Genomic DNA, 18,243 nt, shown 5'->3' with positions numbered 1-18,243 from the left:
CTCACAAGGAACAGGAGGAGAGCAGGAGGGCAGTGATCTGGGTGTCCTGGGTGGGTGGTGCTGGGCACTGGGGCTCTGTGTGCCTGTGTTCACTGGGCACGAGGGTGTATGTGTTTGTCTCAGGACTGAGAGGGATCTTGGGGTGCATAGGAGATCCTGAGGGAATAGAGTCCTGCGAGTGCCAGGATTTGGGCGGGTTGATGGTGGGGTTGATAGAGTACAATAGGGGGTCCTGGGGGGGTACTAGTTTGAAAACAAACCAGTGGGAGGCACCAAGTCAGAATAACAATTTAATGGAAATTAAAGAAAAGGAGTGAAAAAAAGGTAAAAGAAAACACTGTCAAACTGACAGAGTCAAGGTACAACCTGACACCCTGTTAGGCAGGGTGGTGGTAGCAATCTGGTAGAATGGTGGCTGCAGTCCTCTGAAACAGTGATCCTGTAGTAAAACAGTCTGCTCTTCCTCAGAAAGTCCAATGGTGGCTGTGTAGCTCCTGTCCTCTGGAAATCCAGTGGGAAGCCGGTGTCTCTGGTGTTCAGCCTCAGATTATATCCACGATGGGATGCTTGGTTCCTCCCTCTGGGTGGAGCATCTCACAATGGGGTAACGAGTCATGAGGCAAAGTGTTGATTAGGCTCATTAACAGAAGATAGTCCGGAGGGAGTTATCTCTGAGTCAGGCGGCAGGACAATGATGGGCAATTAACAGCAAGATAGTCTGGGGGGAGGAGGCAAGGAAACACTGCCCCACCTGATTTCAACAGTTGATGGGAATGGTAATAGAATACACTGCAACCCAGGACAGGGGGCTTTGGTGTTCCTAGGTGGTTTTGAGAGGTCTTGGATTCCTGGAGTGACCTGGAGAGCTTGTTCTGTGGAGAGATGGGAGAATTCCAGGGAGGAGTTGAAAGGAGAGGCAAGGGTAACGGGATTCTGAGAAATACTGGGGTACCAGTAGTTCCTGTAGGGAGGGAACTGGGTGGCTTCAGATGTGTAGAGGAAGGTGAAAAACTGTAGTCTAATGAGTTCTGAAGAGAAGGGGATAATCACTTCCCTTGGCCTGCTGGCCCTGTCTCTGTTAACCCAGTCCAGGTTTTGTTGCCCTCCCTTTGCTGCCAGGTGCACTGCTGGACCTTGTTCACCTTTCTGTCCATCAAGATACACAGATCTTCTTCCACAGCTCTGCTCCCCAGATGTCTGCCCCCCACTGTTGGGGCCTTCAGACTGTGCCAGCACTGGAGCTGCTTGCCTCATCGTTGTCCCAGGAAACAGGGATAGAAAGGATGGTGTGGTAAGAGGACAGCACCAACAGATGGACAAGTGCCCACTTACAAACGCAGTATGTCCATGTCCATGGACACACTTACACACCAGACCTTCACCAGCAGACACACTCATGCTGGCCAAGCACAGGCATACGTTCCCACCTGTGAACCCAGTAGTTAACCTGGCAGAAGGCCATGCTGACTCAGCAGTTTGACAATACACTTGGGGCAATTAGAACTGGAACTGCGTTTCAGGCTGGAAAAGTGATTCATAGGATCCTTGAATGGTGCATTTGTGCACCATTGCTGGGGCGAGCCATTCAACCCCCCACCAATGGTGACTGTTGTCTGCTTCTTACACCTCCCAAAATGTTTGAGTGACATCTAGACAAGTAGTCGCAAAGTTTGGCCATCTCCTGAGTGCTTTGTCCCAGTGTAATCCCTTACAAGTCACATCCGTTGCCCTTCAAAGCCTCCCACCCTACTCCCCAGTACCCAGCCATCCCATAATTGGTCATGCAGAGGCATCAACACTTGCACTTTCCTTATTACCTGCCAGTGGGATGCTTTTCCCATGTGATTCCATACCACAGGGAAGAAGCGCACATTTGGGGCAAAAGTCAGGAATAGGAGTATAAGTGTGCAGTTTTGGATGCCAAAATACAAGAAGGACCCAAAGCTATTAAAGAGTAACGCAGTTCTGTGGTCGCTGCATGAGCTCTGGCGTGCCCTCGGTCAGAGAGAGTCCAGCTGCGTTACTTCTGTGTGTCGCAGAAGCGACTTCGGCATCAGGAAAAGTGCTGCTGGCTGAGCTCACTGGCTTCTTTGCAGAGGAGACACGGCAGGAGCTGATGATACCGGCTCATGTAAGTTCGGAGACAAAGGAAGAGAGAGGCTGTTCGGGTCTGGCTTCTAACAGGTTTATTGTTAGAAGTTTCACAACCCGAACAAGCTCGGAAGGGATGGAATACGATGAGATTCCCCTCCTCCCTCCCCGAGGCTTGTCCTCAGTTTTATAGGGAGTTTGAAAACCGCGGGGAAAGGGGAAAACAACCAATGAGTTACAAGCCAGGGGGAGGATGCAATTGAACAAGAACCACTGTGGTAAACCGAGAGGCGAGAGTTATAACAGAACCAATGATCGACCGAGTAACCGAGAATTTTCCCGAACCGGGGGAGGTGGCTTGGACCCGGGCACCGCCCAGGGGGTGCAGCTTAGGCTTCTGAGCCGCCCCTCGACCCCTCTCAGTCTGCCTCTTGGGGAAACTCGATCCAGGGGAGGGGCTGGGATTGGTTGGCATTACACAGCCCCAGCCCCGCAGTGGGCTGGGTCGTAGCAACAAAGGAGTATCCAAAAGAGGCTGCAGAGATGGGGAAGGGTCTAAAGCGGAAGGGTTTGAGTAGCAGTTGACGGCACTTGACTTATTTAGCCTAGAGTACATTGAGGGAGACAATTCAGCCTAGAGTACTCATCAGGGAGACCTCCCCTGAAGGGAGGCAGAGGGGCAGCTCTGATCTCTGCTCTCTGGGACCAGAGACAGGACCCCAGGGACGGCTGGAGCTGTGTTATGGGGGCATCCCAACAGATGAATATTAGGAAAAAGTTCTTCCCCCAGAGGGTGGTCAGGAAATGAACAGTCTCCTCAGGGAATGGCACAGCTCCAATGCTGCCAGAGCTCCATGAGCATTTAGACAATGCTCTCAGGCACAGAGTGGGATTGCTGGGGTGTCTGTGCAGGGCCAGGAGTTGGACTTGATCCTCAAGGGTCCCTGCCAACTCAGGATATTCTAGGATTCTGGGATTCCATGGACTTTTCTCCTCTGTCTTCACTACTCCATATACTGAAGACAAATTTCTCATTCACTGTGCCCTGCCAGGACTGTGGCAGGTCCAATGAAATTAAACCATCACCCCTTTGAAATTCAGGCATAGAATATTTATTATGTGATTAAGAACCTGGCACTGAGTGGAAAGTGTATTGCATCTTTGTGTGCATCGTTTGAACAGAAGCAGTTGCGACAGAGCACAACGTAAGTTCCGCTTGCCCTCACTCACTCCAAAACCAGGCAGTGGCAGCCCCAGACTATCACTGACCAGTTTAGGACATTATCTTCCTCTGCCAAATACCCAAGTAATTATTTTAGCTCTGGAAACCTCAGGAGGTTGGAGAATACTAGAGCAAGGAGCTGGATGGCTTCCCCTAGGCAAGTAGATCTTTCCCTTGTAAAATAAGGCATGTGAAGCAGAGCCATGACTCTCGATCTCTTTCTCTGAGTGTACAGAAACATTTACATGGTGTTACCCGCATATTTCACTCTGACATCACCGATGGCTTCAACACCCCTGTCCAGGCTGTAAGCAGATGGGGTCCTCTGGAATCCAAGGTCTGTGACCATCAGCTTCCTGGAGGAAGGCTTGACTGATGTGTGCAGAGGACTGTGGTGAACCCACAACTCCTTTGTGGTGCAAAAGGAGTAACTTGCAGGAGGACTGTGTTGTATCCCCAGATCTTTAACTGTGCAGTAGGTAACCTCAGGACACAATTCCACTTCCTTGATTGTACAGAATGTGGGGCGCTGGAGGGGGATTTTGAAGCTGCTGAGATGGATCATAGGGCTTCCTGTTGACTCCCTCCATTCCAGCAGTGGACACTGCACCTCTTGGGTCTGCAGGGACTGGTGCCAAGAGGGTTGTCCCAGCAGACACATCCATGCCAGCCAACCTGCTAGAGCCAGCATGGTCAGGACCAGCAGAGCCAAGGAAGCCAGGTAGAGCACCCAGTGCAACAGGCAGCAGTGCCTCAGCACCCACTGCCCCCACTGTGGACCCTCCCCACCTGCCTGCAAACGCAGCACGGGTACAGCCCGTCCTGGGATGGAGCATGGGCAGAAAGGAGGAGGAGAAGATAGGGGGGAACATGCAGGATGGGTGAAGGGTGTGGTGTCCAGGGGAGGTGGTAGTGTTGGGACATGAGTGGAAAGCATGGTGTTGGCCGACATCAGAGGAGGAGATGGAGGTCTGGCAATGGAAGAGGCCTCTAGCATGGCAGTAGAAGGCACTGCTGTGGAAGTGGTGGGAAATGTGCCGGTGGACCCCATGAGACTGGCATAGGTTGTGCTGGTAGCAAGGGTGGTTTGGGGATGGCCATTGGTGCTAGCACGGCTGCTGCTCATAGTGGTTGGCAGTGAGGTGGCAGAGTCAAGGGTGGCAGATCTCTGCAGGGTGATGGTGGTAGTATTAGAGAAAATGGTGGCAGTGCTGGGGGTCTGTGTGGGTGTCATGGTGGGACTGGCTGGTACAGGAGTGGTGGTGCTGGGAGCTCTGATGCTTGTCAGCACCGCAAGCAAAGTGCTTGGGCAAAGGGTGGAGGTACAAGGGGTGCTGAAGGAAGGTCTGGTGAGGGGAGGTGTTTTGGTAGTGAGGGTAGGGAGGTAAGGTGAGGTAACAGCATAGGGCATGGTAGTGTGCTCTTTGGAGATGAATGGATGTGGGGGGAAGGTGGTCATGGTAGCTTTCTCTGTTGTTTCTTCCCCATAATTATATTCATCCCCTCCTTCCTCATCCACATCCCCCACAATGCTGCAGTTGAGCTTGAAGTGAATGATTGGCTTCTGCCTATGCTCAGCAGGGCTGTGGCACAGTACCTTCTCGGGTGCGACCTCCACCTTTGTTTCCTCCAGGCCCCGCTCTGGCTGATAAACGACGTCAGCATTCTGCCGGATCCAGGTCTGGAGGTAGTGCAGGTCACAGTCACAATGCCAGGGGTTCTCAGTGAGGAAAACATACATGAAGAGGCGCCCCTTTGGGAAGAAGTCAGTGGGCAGGGTCTGCAGCTGGTTGCCTGAGAGCCAGAGGGTCTCCAACATCTGCAGGTCCTGCAGCAATTCCTTGGGTAGCTCCTTCAGGAGGTTGTCTGAGAGGTCCAACTCCTTGAGTGCCCTCAGTCCTGCAAAGGCCTCCTGGGGAAGCTGCTGCATCTTGTTCCCTCGCAAGTCCAGGTCCTGCAGCTGTGGCACTGTGTGGAAAGCCCTCGGGGCCAGCGTCTCCAGGCTGTTGTGGGCCACAGCCAGGTGGGTAAGCGCAGGCAGGCCCTCCAGGACAGGAAGGACCCCCAGTGCGTTGTGGGAGAGGATCAGCTCCTTCAGGGATGGCAGCAGGGCCCCAGTGTGCAGAGCCACCAGCCCATTTTTGGCCAGGTCGACGTCCTGAAGCCGGGTGAGGGGCAGGAAGGCGGCGGTGGAGAGGGACTCCAGGCAATTGTCGCTGAGCAGCAGGATGCCTGTGTCCGCAGGCAGGTCTGGGGGCACTGCGCGGAGAGCTTGCCCTGTGCAGTTCACCTCCAGGAGGTCCTTGACCTTGTTCATCTCTGAGGGGCAGGGCTGGGCTGGGGGCAGCAGGGCCAGGAGAGTGACCAGGGTCAGGGCAGGAACCTGCATGGCCTGGAGGGGGGAGAACCGAGGGGTGTGGGTGCAAGCAGGCATGCACCTACACATTGCCTTTTTCCTGCGCAAGCACCATTTGCAGCAGAACTGGCATCCCCTGCCAGACCCTCTGGCACCCTCTGAGCTCTGCAGCTCCTCCCTGGGATGGGGGAAGAGAGGGATGAATCCCACACCTACTGCAATCTTGGCCCTTTTTCTCACCTTGTTCTCTTCCATAGTGGGGAGAACCTGACTCATGGGCCCCTTCACAGCAACGCCTTCTCCCCTGGAGCAGCATTGCTGCCCTTGCCACTGTAAAAGCCATCCCTCTGCAGTGTTTGTGTCCCAGTGTACCCACACCCAGCTCAACCCAGACAAATTGTGTGCTGGAAGAATCTCCCTGAATATGCTCTTACCCAGCACCAGCCGAGCCCTCTGCTAGATTTGGAGGGCAGGAGCATGAATCATGTGAAAGGAACTTCCCGTGCACAGATGTGACTTCCATGAACATCCAGGCCCCTGTGAACACTGTGACTCACCTGTGAAACTTCCAGCGTTTGCTCTCCTGCTGCTCTGCCTCCTCCTGCTCACGGCCCAGGCAGTGCTTTGGGACAATGCTAGCGGGGAGCTGCTCAGCCCTCTATCAGCACCCGCAGCTGTGGGAAGGGAGCTGTGGTTTCCTGAGCAGCCAAGCCTATCTCCTGTCCTTTCGCACAGCCCTCGCTTTGGCTGCACCGTCACATCACTATCTCTCTTTGCAAAATGTCAACAAGGATCAGCAAGCATTGCCCCAGAAGCAAATGGTTGAGGCCCACTGCAGCCTGCACTGGATCCTGCTTGTTCTGCTGCTCAAGCCAGTTTTCCCCTTAGGATTTGCAGGAGCGCTTGCAGAAAATAATTCCTTTGGCTTCTGGAGAGGAAATGGGCAGGAACATTGGCCACAGCTTCTGAGAAGGGGCTGAGGTGGTAGTAAAATGACTCTATGCCCATGATGCTGGCGAAGCCCTTGCATCTGGATGCAGTCCCATCTGGACCAGGATGCCTTGAGGCTCACGACATCTCTTGCTGTCTGTGATAGGAGTGGGATGGACTGAGGCTCTCCTCCCCCAGCAATTGTAGTTTAAGGCCCTCTTTTCCAGCTTGACAAGCCTGTGAGTGAAGATGCTTGTTGACTTTTCTGACAGATGGACTCCATCTGCCCCCAATAGACCAGGTTGTTCAAAGCAAGTCCATGGGTCTAAGTAGCCAAACCCCTGGCTGTGGCACCAGTCCTGTAACCATTTGTTGAGTCCCCAGATTCTACTGGCTCTTTCAAACCCCTTCCCTTTTACCAGGAAGACTGATGAAAAACTACCGGTGCTCCAAAGTCAGCAGCTACTGCTGCTCCCAGGGCTCTGCAATCCTTCCTGATGCTGCTCAGACTGCTCTTGACTCTGCCACTGGCACCCACATGAAACAATAGCAGCAGGTAATGGTGGACGGACAAGGCATGGTAGTCTCTTAGTGACATCTCTGATACGAGTCCATGGTAAGCAGCATAATCCACAGAATGCAACAGGCCAGTAAATAGCGCCTCCATACCTCTCTGAAGAGTTTCCTCCTACTATTACCCTCTTCTTAGTTGTGCAGATTGTTATATGGGGAGCAGTTTATGCTGCCTTACTGGTTGTTATATGGAGAGTAGATGGGGCTGCCTTACTCACCTCCAGTGCCTCTTCTGCTGGGTCTTTCCTGCAGACCACTGAAAGGTTCTGCAAGGGCACCTCTGTCTTCTGGAAAGGTTCTGCAAGACCACCTCTGGCTTTGGGGGAAGTCCTTGCTGTTCCAAGTCTCCATTCTTCCACATTGGCCCTCCTCCCTTCTGTGTGTGTTCTCTTGGTCCTCTTCCCTTCTATGTGTGTCACTGGGGGAGTCTCTTGCTGTTTGGCTTTGGGCTGTGGGTCTACTGCAAACTGTGCTTGGAACAAGCAGACTTTCTCCTTCCTGGGAAAGAACTCCTTCTCAGACTCCCTGAAACTATACAGCCGTCTCACTGCCTCTTGCCTTTCTCAGCTGCTTGTCACAGGTGGTCCTCCACCTGGGCACACCTTTTGCAGGTAGGTCTGCTGCCTGTCCCTGCCCTAGAGAAAGATTCAGTCACTTCCTGCAGTGAGAGATCTGCACTGCAGCCTCTCGATTTGGCAGCTCTATCTGGATGGAGGCATTGGCAGTAGCCAGGGCAGATGGCGCAGATGTCCACGTTGGAGTTGCAGGCTTTGCTCTCAAAGTAGTGCCCACCATTCTGCCTTGGGAGTCAGGTAGGAGGAATGTCTTCAACCTGTGCGGATGGTCACACAACATGCCTGGTTGCTGGAAGACAGAGCTTTGATGCAAGTTATGAATGGTATGTGCAATGATAACTGCATTGGGGTACTCATCTGCAGAGGCATTTCCCTCTGCCATGGAATCTTAATCTATAATGGTACCTGCAGAAGAAATGGAGTCTGAAATGATACCTGCATTTACAACAGTAATTGCAATGGCATCTGTGTTTGCCTACAAGACATGAGTTACTTAATCTTGGAATATAAATGGTTCTTAATAATATTCTTGCCCTCTTTTAATTTTATTTTTCTTTTTTTCATTCTCCCTTGTCCAAACAAAGAAAACATGGACAGGGTCTTCGTGGATTGAGACAGGAGGTGTCATTTTAACTTGAACTGCTGATTCCCCAGGCTTTTTTGCTTCTTTTTACTTTTAATTTCTACAGCCAGATACACCTGTGTGCTCTGGCTGCTCCCTTTCCTAGACCCAATTGCTGGAAATTATGTAACTTTTCTAATTTTAAAATTAATGGTTTTAATTAACTTCTAATTATTAAAAAAATTAATCATAACCAGTATGTAATTTATAAGTAGTGTGTTAGTCTTAAATCACTTTTAGCCAGCGCTCAGCAAAGTTGTCATATGCTCCTTTTATGGGAACACAGCTTGGGAAAATAACTGAAATTTTACGTTTTGCTAAACTAACTCTGATACGCTTCAATGAAAAAAGCCTGGGAGAGAGAGATGTATTGTTGAAGCTGGACATCTAGAAAGCTGTCTTGGGGTGACAAAAAAATCCACAACAAATGCAGAATGTACAGACAACAAGGACCTTTTGCAGAAACCAGAAGATAAAGAGGAGACTAACAAAGACTCATATGTGTTGGAAAGTCCCTACTGGAGGAAAAAGATACTAAAAAGACTAAAAATATGGACTAATTAGCATAAGAAGCAAGAAATCAACAGCCAATAGAAGATAGAATACTAATTAATGAGTTATGTAATTTAGAACCAATGAACATTAATTTGTTTGTTAACAAGGTATAAATAAGTGAAAAAGTTTTGTATCTATGTCTGTATGAAGGCTGGAATTTTGTTGGCCATACACACACCTCCAGACCAAGGATAAAGCAATGCCTTACTTGTTAACACTGAAAAGACTAAACACTAAAAAAACGTGTTAGAGGGGTTTATTTATCCTGACCATGCTGGGGGATTTAGTAACACAAGGATAGCAGAGCGTGCTGACAAGTCACATTGGCTTGCCCGTTTTTTCTATTGCCTGGCTCACATGTGTTTGCCCACTGCTGTAGCAGTGGTGTCACTGCCAAAAGCAAGTGCAGAGTGTGTTCTCCGATGGGGTCTAGAGATACAAACGCTGGCTCCACTGCAGTTTGTTGGTGGCTCCTTATCCTCTTTTGCAAGAGAGTAGAGGAAGGCTGTAGCCAGGTCCATGTTGAAGCTGCTTGAGTGTCAGAGGCAATTAATGGATTTCTTTTGGGCCTGTTCAACAAATGCAGTATGCGCTGTGTATTCTAGTGATCATTTCAGCTGCAGCTGCTGCTAGGCCAGCCGCAGGCTGGAAGGGCATTGCTGGGTCTCTCCTCTCCACTGTGGTCTATGGTGTCTCCTCCTGCCATCTACCAGGAAAAAGAGCCTGTCTGAAGTCCCACACAGTCCTGGTGGGCTGTGTCAAGCCCTGGAGCCTTCTGCCCAGGCTGAGCTGCTGAGATGCCCTTAGCATCTCCCTGGGCAGTGAATGCTTGTGCACCCTTCCCCTGCAGCAGCGTCCCTCCTGGTTGATGTCTCTCCTGTACTACAGAGGAGGGGAATGTGGTTATGGAGGGAGGCAAACACCATCCATACATGGTGTGGTATTGTGTATATTTGGCCTGAGCAGTGCTGAGTCCTGGTGTGCTGTATGTGTACATCTGTAAAAATGTTGCTGGCTCCACAGAATTGTGCAATGCTATCGACACATGCGACAGGATCTGCAATGCTGTCTGCATATGGAATGCTATACGTAGCACTTCTTGTGTCCAACGCTCCAGTGCAGATAACATTGCAGATGTAGGTAGTATTGAAGGTTAAGTTATCGTAGCAGACTCTATTGCAGAGGAGGATACCCACTGCAGAGGTATCATTGCAGATAAAGATACCATTACAGACCCCACTGAAAATGCAGATGCTATGTCAGATGCCATGTCAGATGCCAGTGTAGATGCAGAGCTGGCAGGGAAGACACCGGCCTGACTGAATAGAGAAATTTGGCTGGAACTCAGGGAGAAAAAGAGAGTTTATCACCTCTGAAAGAAAGGGCAGAGAACTCAGTAGGGCTACGAGGATGTTGTGAAGTTATGCAAAAAAGAAAGTTAGAAAGGTGAAAGCCCAGCTAGAAATTAATCTGGCCACTGCTGTAAGAGATAACAAAAAGTGTCTACAGATACATCCCCCTAATTAGTTGAGGCCCTTCAAGTGATCTTTCAAATGATCCTGACCTTCAAATGTCAGCAATCTGGGCACACAGATGGGTCAGCACATTTGTTTTAGCACTCTTGTAAAGCCCTTGGCATGTTTTATCCCTAAATGATTTTTCTCTTTCCTTCACATTCCTTCCCTAAAAGAGGAAAATAAACCCAATGAGTAAAATCAGGGCATCTTGAGGTAGAGGGATTGTCCAGAAAAGGCATTTGCCTCCAGCAGCATGCAGGGAAACAGGAACCCCAACAGAGTGATAACCAGTCCCCATGGTAACCTCTTGCTCCTTTTATCCTGCCAGATGACACTGGCCAAGCCCCAGGCACCGGCAGGTATTTGCTGTGCACAGCTCCTCCAATGCTGAAACATGTTTAAAAAAACAGTATACCCCCAGAGATTTTGTCTGCTCACCTTGAGCTGCGGGTAAGGATGATCTGATTTCCCCATTTCATTTCTATGTCTCAACAAAAAATGTTGCAAGATTCAGACTAGGGGAGAGCCCTGAAATCAAAGGGAGTTTTCAACTGCGCATTTTTGCACAATTGCCTTAAACAAAACAGAGTTTGAATCTTGTTATTCCTTTCTGCCTGGAATAGTCCCATTCCTCGTCTGAAAGATACTGTAAGTCTGGCTGAGGACAGCCCAATTTTGAGCTTTCCTTGGAACAGTACCCCAAAAACTCACCAGCCCAGTATCAGATGTGTACTGAGGGAGCACAAAAGAAGGATGAGAGTGCACCCACATGCAGAAAGGATAATGCATACTTGTCCAGCACCTTCATGGAGACCACTGCCATGGCCTCCACAGAAGGGCACTGTCCATTCCAGTTTCCACCCACCACTGAGCTCTCTTGTGTTTGCACTATACTTTTAAAAGACATTTTAAGTTTTGTGTCTAATGGGAACCCCCTGGATAATTCTGGGTGCTGTCAGGAAACACCCCAGAACTTATTCCAGGTTGTCAGCACATCTGCAGTCAAGAGATGGAGCACCAGCCAGATCCACTGCCTCTGGGAATTCACAAAGTTGGTGTTCTACTGGTTTTGCAGCCTAATAGAATCAAAAGCAACTTAAGCCTGTCAGGAAAATTAAGCCACAAATACCAGAGCTTTATGTCCAAAAAGGAGGCAGAGGGGTCCTGTAACTTTATTCGAATAAAGGGAGAGCCCATGGGCATTTCTCATGGGGTCTCTCAAATTGTTAGAGGATGCAGCCTCCTTTTTATCCTAATTTCCCAACCGCATTTCCCCCTCTCTTTCCCCATTGGCTGAGGTACTTGAGAGGTACAGACTCCCCAAATCGCCTAATACAGACCCTATTCTAATGTATACCCCCCCTTTTCTTTTCCTTGTGTCTCTGTTCTTTTTCTCTAAATCCAGGGATTTAGCATGGTCTTGAGTAACAGTCTGTGTCAATTAATGGAATTCCTATGGAATTTATGGTTTCTCCCATTGCTTCTTTCACCTATCAATATCTGGCTTTATCTACCATCAGGCCCACAGTTTGTAAAGACACCTCCATCTCATTCCTTTCAAGCCAAGGTGGTGACTCTCCTTTACTGACTTTTGAGAAAAAAGCTCATGTCTTCACAAACAATTTGGTGCTAACGTCTTTGAAGGGGGTCTTAATGTCTCTACTGACTTCAAGCAGCAGGTTTGTTACAGAGCCCAGGGAGCTCGGCTCCTGAAACAGACGAGTGGGTCTGCACAGGCCTGAACTTCTGAACTTCGGGATAAAATGCCAGCTTCAAGGGGGACTGTGGTGGGCGGTTCGGGAAGGCTGCACCTTCCTGGTACCTCAGCCAACGGGGAAAGGAAGAGGGCAACCTGCGGCCGGGAGTGCAGGATAAAAGGAGGCTGCGCCCTCCGAGACCTGGAGAGAGAAAACCCCGCGGGCGTGTGCCCCAGTGCACTCTCTCCCTTTATTCGAATAAAGTTGCAGGACTCCTGTCTCCTTTTTGGACATAAACCTCTGGCGTTTGTGGATTTTCCTGACACTTTTGACAGCATTTTCCTCTTGGCATTCAAACCATTTTTAAAGAAAGATGCGAGAAGTACATTTTATAATGTTGGCTTTTGCAGATGTGTTGTGCATTGTAATGTTGGGTCTGTGAGAGTGGTTTTGTTGTTATGAGGGAAGGGGACCAAGTGTTGACTTTCACTGGGGCTTAGATCTATTTTTAACACGAACTTTGTATTGAGATAGGGGGGATTACTGTAATTGGATAACCTAACCAGTGAGGGAATCGAAACCTATTGAATGTATCGAAATGTAACAACTGCCCTCAATGAAGACAACTGCACATGCTCTAAAAAGGTGGGACAGGGGAGGACTTATGTTAACTAGTTCAAAAAGGATTTTAATATGAAAAATGGTTTATAAATATGTAATTAGCTGATGCAATACCCAGGGGTATATAAGGGGGGTTTGCCACTGTGAATCAGGGGGATGGGAAGCAGGAGAATTAGTTTGTTAGGAACAATGCATCCAGCTTGGTCAGCATACCAGGGCAGGAAGAAAAGATAAGAGACCACTGATAAGGGCAGAGGGAGTCTCAGACAGACATCCTGCCTCATCCCAAAACTAGCTCAAACCAGTCTCGAAGCTTAAACCCAGGCCAGGGGTACAAAAGAGCATGCGTAGGGAAGAAAGGTGAAAAGTTCAGGATGATGAAGATTCCTGACTTCATCAAAAAGACCCTCGGAAGACCCCTACCAAAGCCACCAAACCACACTACGCAAGCGCAACGCGGATGTAAATGACTTTTGGGTTCATTATAATACGAAGCGAGGCTGGGCGGGGCTAGGTGATGAATATGTATAGGCGTGTTGCGAAACTTAATGAATATGGAACTTGTAACCCGATAAATACCGAGCTGAATGCAGCTATCGACACATGACATGGCTTTGGAGGAGCGATCCCCCGTGCGTCCCAGCTGGAAATAAACGTACCTACTTTACTACTTCTTTAGTAGTGGAGTTCTGTCCGCTCTTCAACTGTTGACTGTGTGCCTCTGGCTGTAGCTATGCACCCAGCGCTGTTACCTTTGGCCTTGTTGACTTTGTCCCTTATTAAATCTTTCAAATTTTGATAAAGAGTGAGTTCTATTTCTCATGAAGATAAATATTTTGCTGCTTGTATTTGTTTATCAAACCTGAAGATTTATTGAAAAGTGGTGCTGAATCGCCCCAAAGCAGGCCAGGAGACACTTCAGAGACAGTCAGAGAAGCGGGTATTTGCTTTATTCGGCGCTGGGTGTGTGGGGGATCACTCCTCCTAACGCACACACACGGCACTTCCTACAACACAATATTATGTGTAAAATTCATGAATAGTCATCACATTCCTTGGGATAGGAGTGGTTATACAAATGACTTCTCGAAAGTCATTAATATCATTAGCAGACGTGCCACGCATGCGCTGTGTACCCAGGTGGTCGCACTGAGGAAGGCTCTTCTTCTTCCTCGGGGGTCTTTCTGATGAAAATCAGTAGTCTTTGTCACAATGCACTTTTTACCTTTCTTTCTGGAGCATGCGCAGTTCTTCGCTGGATGATTCAGCGATCTCTGTGCTGGTTTTCAAAAGATCCTGTTCCTCTTATCTTGACAAGATTAAGGCAAATCCTGCTGCTTAGGTTTTGTGATTAACATTTGCTGTCTCTTAATAGTTTATTCGTGCTTACATGAGTTAACTATGGATCATCCCTCTTCTCCACCCCCCCTTTTCCTTGATCATTTGTAATTCTTTACAAACCTTTCATGTCTTGAAAGTAAGTACCCCTCTCTATCTTGTTTCTAAGTTTGTGCTTTTGCCATTGAGCATAAGCATTGCGATTTCAAGTACATAAAATCGTACAACAATAACTACTAATGCAAACAGTAAATAACAATGCAATTATACAAATAACTATTATGAACAATTGTTTAAGCCAGGATAAGTTGGGCAACCATGCTGTAAGTTTGTCCTATACCTCTTTAAACCCCCAAGAAGTGTCGTCTAAGGTGATCTGATGCAATGTTTGTGTTTTGTCCAGAATTGTCTGCAAATCTGTTCCTATGCATTTATTTAAATCAACATAACTGCAACAGCTTGTATTTATAACTGTACATACTCCTCTCTCTTTGGCATACAGCAAATCTAATGCAAGTCTATTCTATACAGCCAATTGTGAGATGCTCTTAATCTCAATTTGTTGTGCTCTTATGGCATCTGCACTGGCATTCATTATGGTTTCTACGGTAGTGGGAAGATTCACTATTGATTTCTCTAGCTCACTTGCTCCAAGGCTGGGTACAAACCATCTGGCAAAGCTCTGAAATCTAGTGGGCCTATCTTTCAAGTGTGGGAGACAGAGGAGTAGAAACTCCTGCAATTAAAGGGGGCTTTGATTTACAACCCTGGAAGAGACTAGGTCTGGCTTAATTGACAGAGATTTGTGGACTTTAAGCAAAAGGATTACAAACTTGTATTCCTATCATTATAAGTAAAATTGTACACTGGGTGTTTTGGTGAAGGGTTTTAAAATATAATAGTGTGGTTTTATATAGTTTAAGTTAAGAATGTAGATGGCATAAGAGAGACATCTGTGTGTACGTGACATGAGAAGTTATTGGTCAAGACATAGCTGCATTGCAGTGAGAAGTGCCACAGGTGATAGGTCATTAATCTAAAACAAAGTGTCATTTTAACTATCTATTGGATTAGAAAATTATAAATTACAATGTAACCCTAGATCTTGTGACTAGTCGCCATTACTCGGAGGTGTTGTAAAATCTCACGCCTCGACTGATGCGTTTGTTATCTAAAACAATAAATTTGTGTAGTTGCATAGTCCCATCCCTTAAAGTTATTTTCCTCCGACACGTGAAAGCGCGAGAAATGGACAATCAAGGGGTTCAATGTCCTCTTGGTCCTGCATACAAAAGTTTGGAGCAAGCCTTGTAGTTGAGAGACAACTTTAATGTGGGGAAATACTGGTCCTATGGCACAGCAGCCTTGCCATGCTAAGGGTAAAACTTTATAGGCGCTGTGACCACATATCCAGTACCAACCCCACCCTGGGGGCACTGGCCAACCCTTGGGCTTTGGTCCTTGTCTTGTTTGATTCTTATTCTACATGTTAGTCCCCCCATAGGTCTAAAAATCTGAGCAGTTGGGGTAGCTGCCTATAAATGTTAAGTTCCCGCATTTGGAGTCTGTCTTATTTCCTCCGGAGTTTTTGGTTATAGATTCCTCCCAGCACTGCAGCACGCAGGGTACCAGTGAGGAGTCATTTATTGGCTCCTCAAGCTCTAATTTCCACTGAAGTTGATCTAGGGATATGTTGACATAATGTGAAAGCCTGTTAGTACTAAGTGCAGCATGGATTTCTGTTGTATTAGGGAATGCTGCCCCAACCAGAGGAAAGCCTCTAGCAGAATTTTCAGGCAGCTGGGAACATATCCAGCAATCAGATTAAAGTTCTCAACAACACCTTTGAGCAATTGAAGGTATGTATTCTGGTCCCATGCACCTGCCCCAGTTACCAACATTACCAGTATGGTCCAAATCATGTTGTGTTGATTTTTCGTAGTTGAAGGCGCAGAGGTCCTGTTCTTCGTGCTTCCCACTCTGGTTTTGGTGCAGGTTTGGTCCTGATATAAAGGATCCAGGTCGGTTTTCCTTGTACTTTAATTGCTGTATGAGTGGTCAGCAGTGTCTGATAAGGTCCATCCCATTTTTCCTGAAGTGGATCCCCTGAAAGAGACTTAACAGAAACCCAATCCCCTGGTTTCACATTACGAAAGGCTTTATCAGGTGGTGGCGGTTGACAATTAACAACTGTAGTCCATATTGATTGTAATTTTTGACCTAAATGCTTTACATAATCTATTAGGTAGCTTTGCCCTACCAGAGCCACACTGCCATTGTGAATCACGTTTGTTCCATAGGGCCTTCCATACAGAATTTCAAAGGGACTTAGTTTTTCCTTAAGCTGTGGTTTTAGCCTAATTCTTAGCAAAGCCATGGGCAGAGCCTGATACCAATAGAAATTAGTTTCCTGGCAAATTTTGGCTAATTGTTGTTTTATTAAGTGATTCATCTTTTCTACTTGTCCACTTGCCTGAAGCCTGTATGCTGTATGTAACTGCCAATGTATACCCAGTAGATGACTCACTCATTGCACTACCTGGGCTACAAAGTGTGATCTCCTATCAGAATTTATTTCTCTGGATACCCCAAATCGTGGAATAATTTCTTGTACTAAAGCTTTAACAATTTCTCTAGCCTTGTTTTTTCTACAAGGGAAAGCTTCTGGCCAACCTGAAAAAGTATTTGTGACAACTAAAAGATACCTGTATCCCCATTTTCTAGGTAATTCAGAAAAGTCAATTTGCCACACATCCCCTGGTAAGGCTCTTTTAGGGATAGTCCCTGTGTTTAACCTAACAGTGGTATTAGGGTTGTTTTTAAGACAGATTTCACAAGTGGAAGTTATGTCCTCAATTGTCTCTTTTAATTTTGGTGCTATCACTTTGTCCTTTAAGTGGTTATGCAGAGCATCAACTCCCCAGTGTGTCTTAGAATGTTCGCTCTGGATAAATAATTTTAACAGTTTTCTGGGTATGACTATGAGACCCTTTATTCTAGCCCACCCATCTGTTCTTGTCCCTTTTCTTCTTGTATCCAATTTAAATCATCAGTGTTGTATGGTGGGGGTTTTTCACCCATAAGGATGCTAGAAGGGATTAGAGCTAGGGGTTGGAGCTGAACCCCACTGGCCACTGCCTTTGCTGTTTTGTCTGCCATAGCATTTCCCAGTTCAGGGATGGTGTTACCTTGTGAGTGTCTTTTACAGTGCGTTATAGCCACTTTTGAAGGTTTTGACACTGCTTCCAGCAAGTGTAAAATTTCAGTAGCATGCTTGATTTCTTTCTTCTGTGAGGTCAATAAACTTCTTTCTTTCCAAATAGCCCTGGGAGTGTGTACCACCCCAAAAGCATACCTTGAATCAGTCCAAATGTTGATAAGTTTTCCTTCAGCTAATACCAAGGCTCGAGTCAGAGCTATTACCTCAGCTTTTTGAGCTGATGTCCCCACAGGTGACAGATTTGCTTCAAGGACAGCGTCTGTGCTTGTAATTGCATAGCCAGCAAACTGCTTACCATTCTTGACATAGGTGCTTTCATCAGTGAACCAGTTGTCTGCATTTTCTAGTGGAGAGTCCTTCAAGTCTGGGTGGCTAGAGTAAACCGCCTCCATGGTTTCAATGCAGTCATGCTGTACAGGCTCCTCAGCGGCCTTGCCCTGGAAGTAAGCTGCTGGATTGAAGATGTCAGTTACTTGGATAGTCACGTCCTCCGATTCTGTTAGGACAGCTTGGTGTTTGAGAAAGCGAGATGGGCTTAACCAGTGATTTCCTTTCTGCGTGAGCCCTGCTGACACTGTATGTGAGACAAAAATGGTTATCTGCTGGCCCATTGTGAACTTGAGGGCTTCCTCTATGTTCAGGGTCCCAGCTGCCACTGCACAGGCAGGCGGGCTATCTTTGGCTGACCACGTCCAGCTGCTTGGAGAAATAAGCCACTGGCCTTTTGTACAGTCCTAGCTTCTGTGCCAAAAGTTCCAGCACCAGTCCTTGCCTTTCATGTGAAAACAACAGAAAAAGTTTAGTGACAGCTGGTATGCCCAATGCTGGAGCTTGCATTAACTCATTTTTCAGAGTTATCAATGCATTATTAGTCTCTGGTGTCCAGCATAGGTGAGTTTCCCCAGTCTCTTTTAGGAGTTGGTATA

The 18,243-nt window shown here is 47.6% G+C and overlaps 1 protein-coding gene across 1 annotated transcript; it reads right to left on the bottom strand.

Moving 5' to 3' along the window:
* Positions 1–1,113: 1,113 nt before the first annotated feature.
* On the bottom strand, positions 1,114–5,770 carry LOC104696936 (platelet glycoprotein Ib alpha chain). Its single transcript, XM_010411467.3, has one exon. The coding sequence runs from the start codon at positions 5,757–5,759 to the stop codon at positions 3,555–3,557; it is 2,205 nt and encodes a 734-aa protein (XP_010409769.2). The 5' UTR covers positions 5,760–5,770; the 3' UTR covers positions 1,114–3,554.
* Positions 5,771–18,243: the final 12,473 nt, after the last annotated feature.

Source organism: Corvus cornix, chromosome 28 (genome assembly GCF_000738735.6).
Source record: "Corvus cornix cornix isolate S_Up_H32 chromosome 28, ASM73873v5, whole genome shotgun sequence".
NCBI classification, from domain to species: domain Eukaryota; kingdom Metazoa; phylum Chordata; class Aves; order Passeriformes; family Corvidae; genus Corvus; species Corvus cornix.
This window is presented reverse-complemented; position numbering and strand designations above follow the sequence as displayed.

Coding starts and splice junctions, on each gene's coding strand:
- LOC104696936 (XM_010411467.3), bottom strand. CDS start 5,759: ATGTGTAGGTGCATGCCTGCTTGCACCCACACCCCTCGGTTCTCCCCC.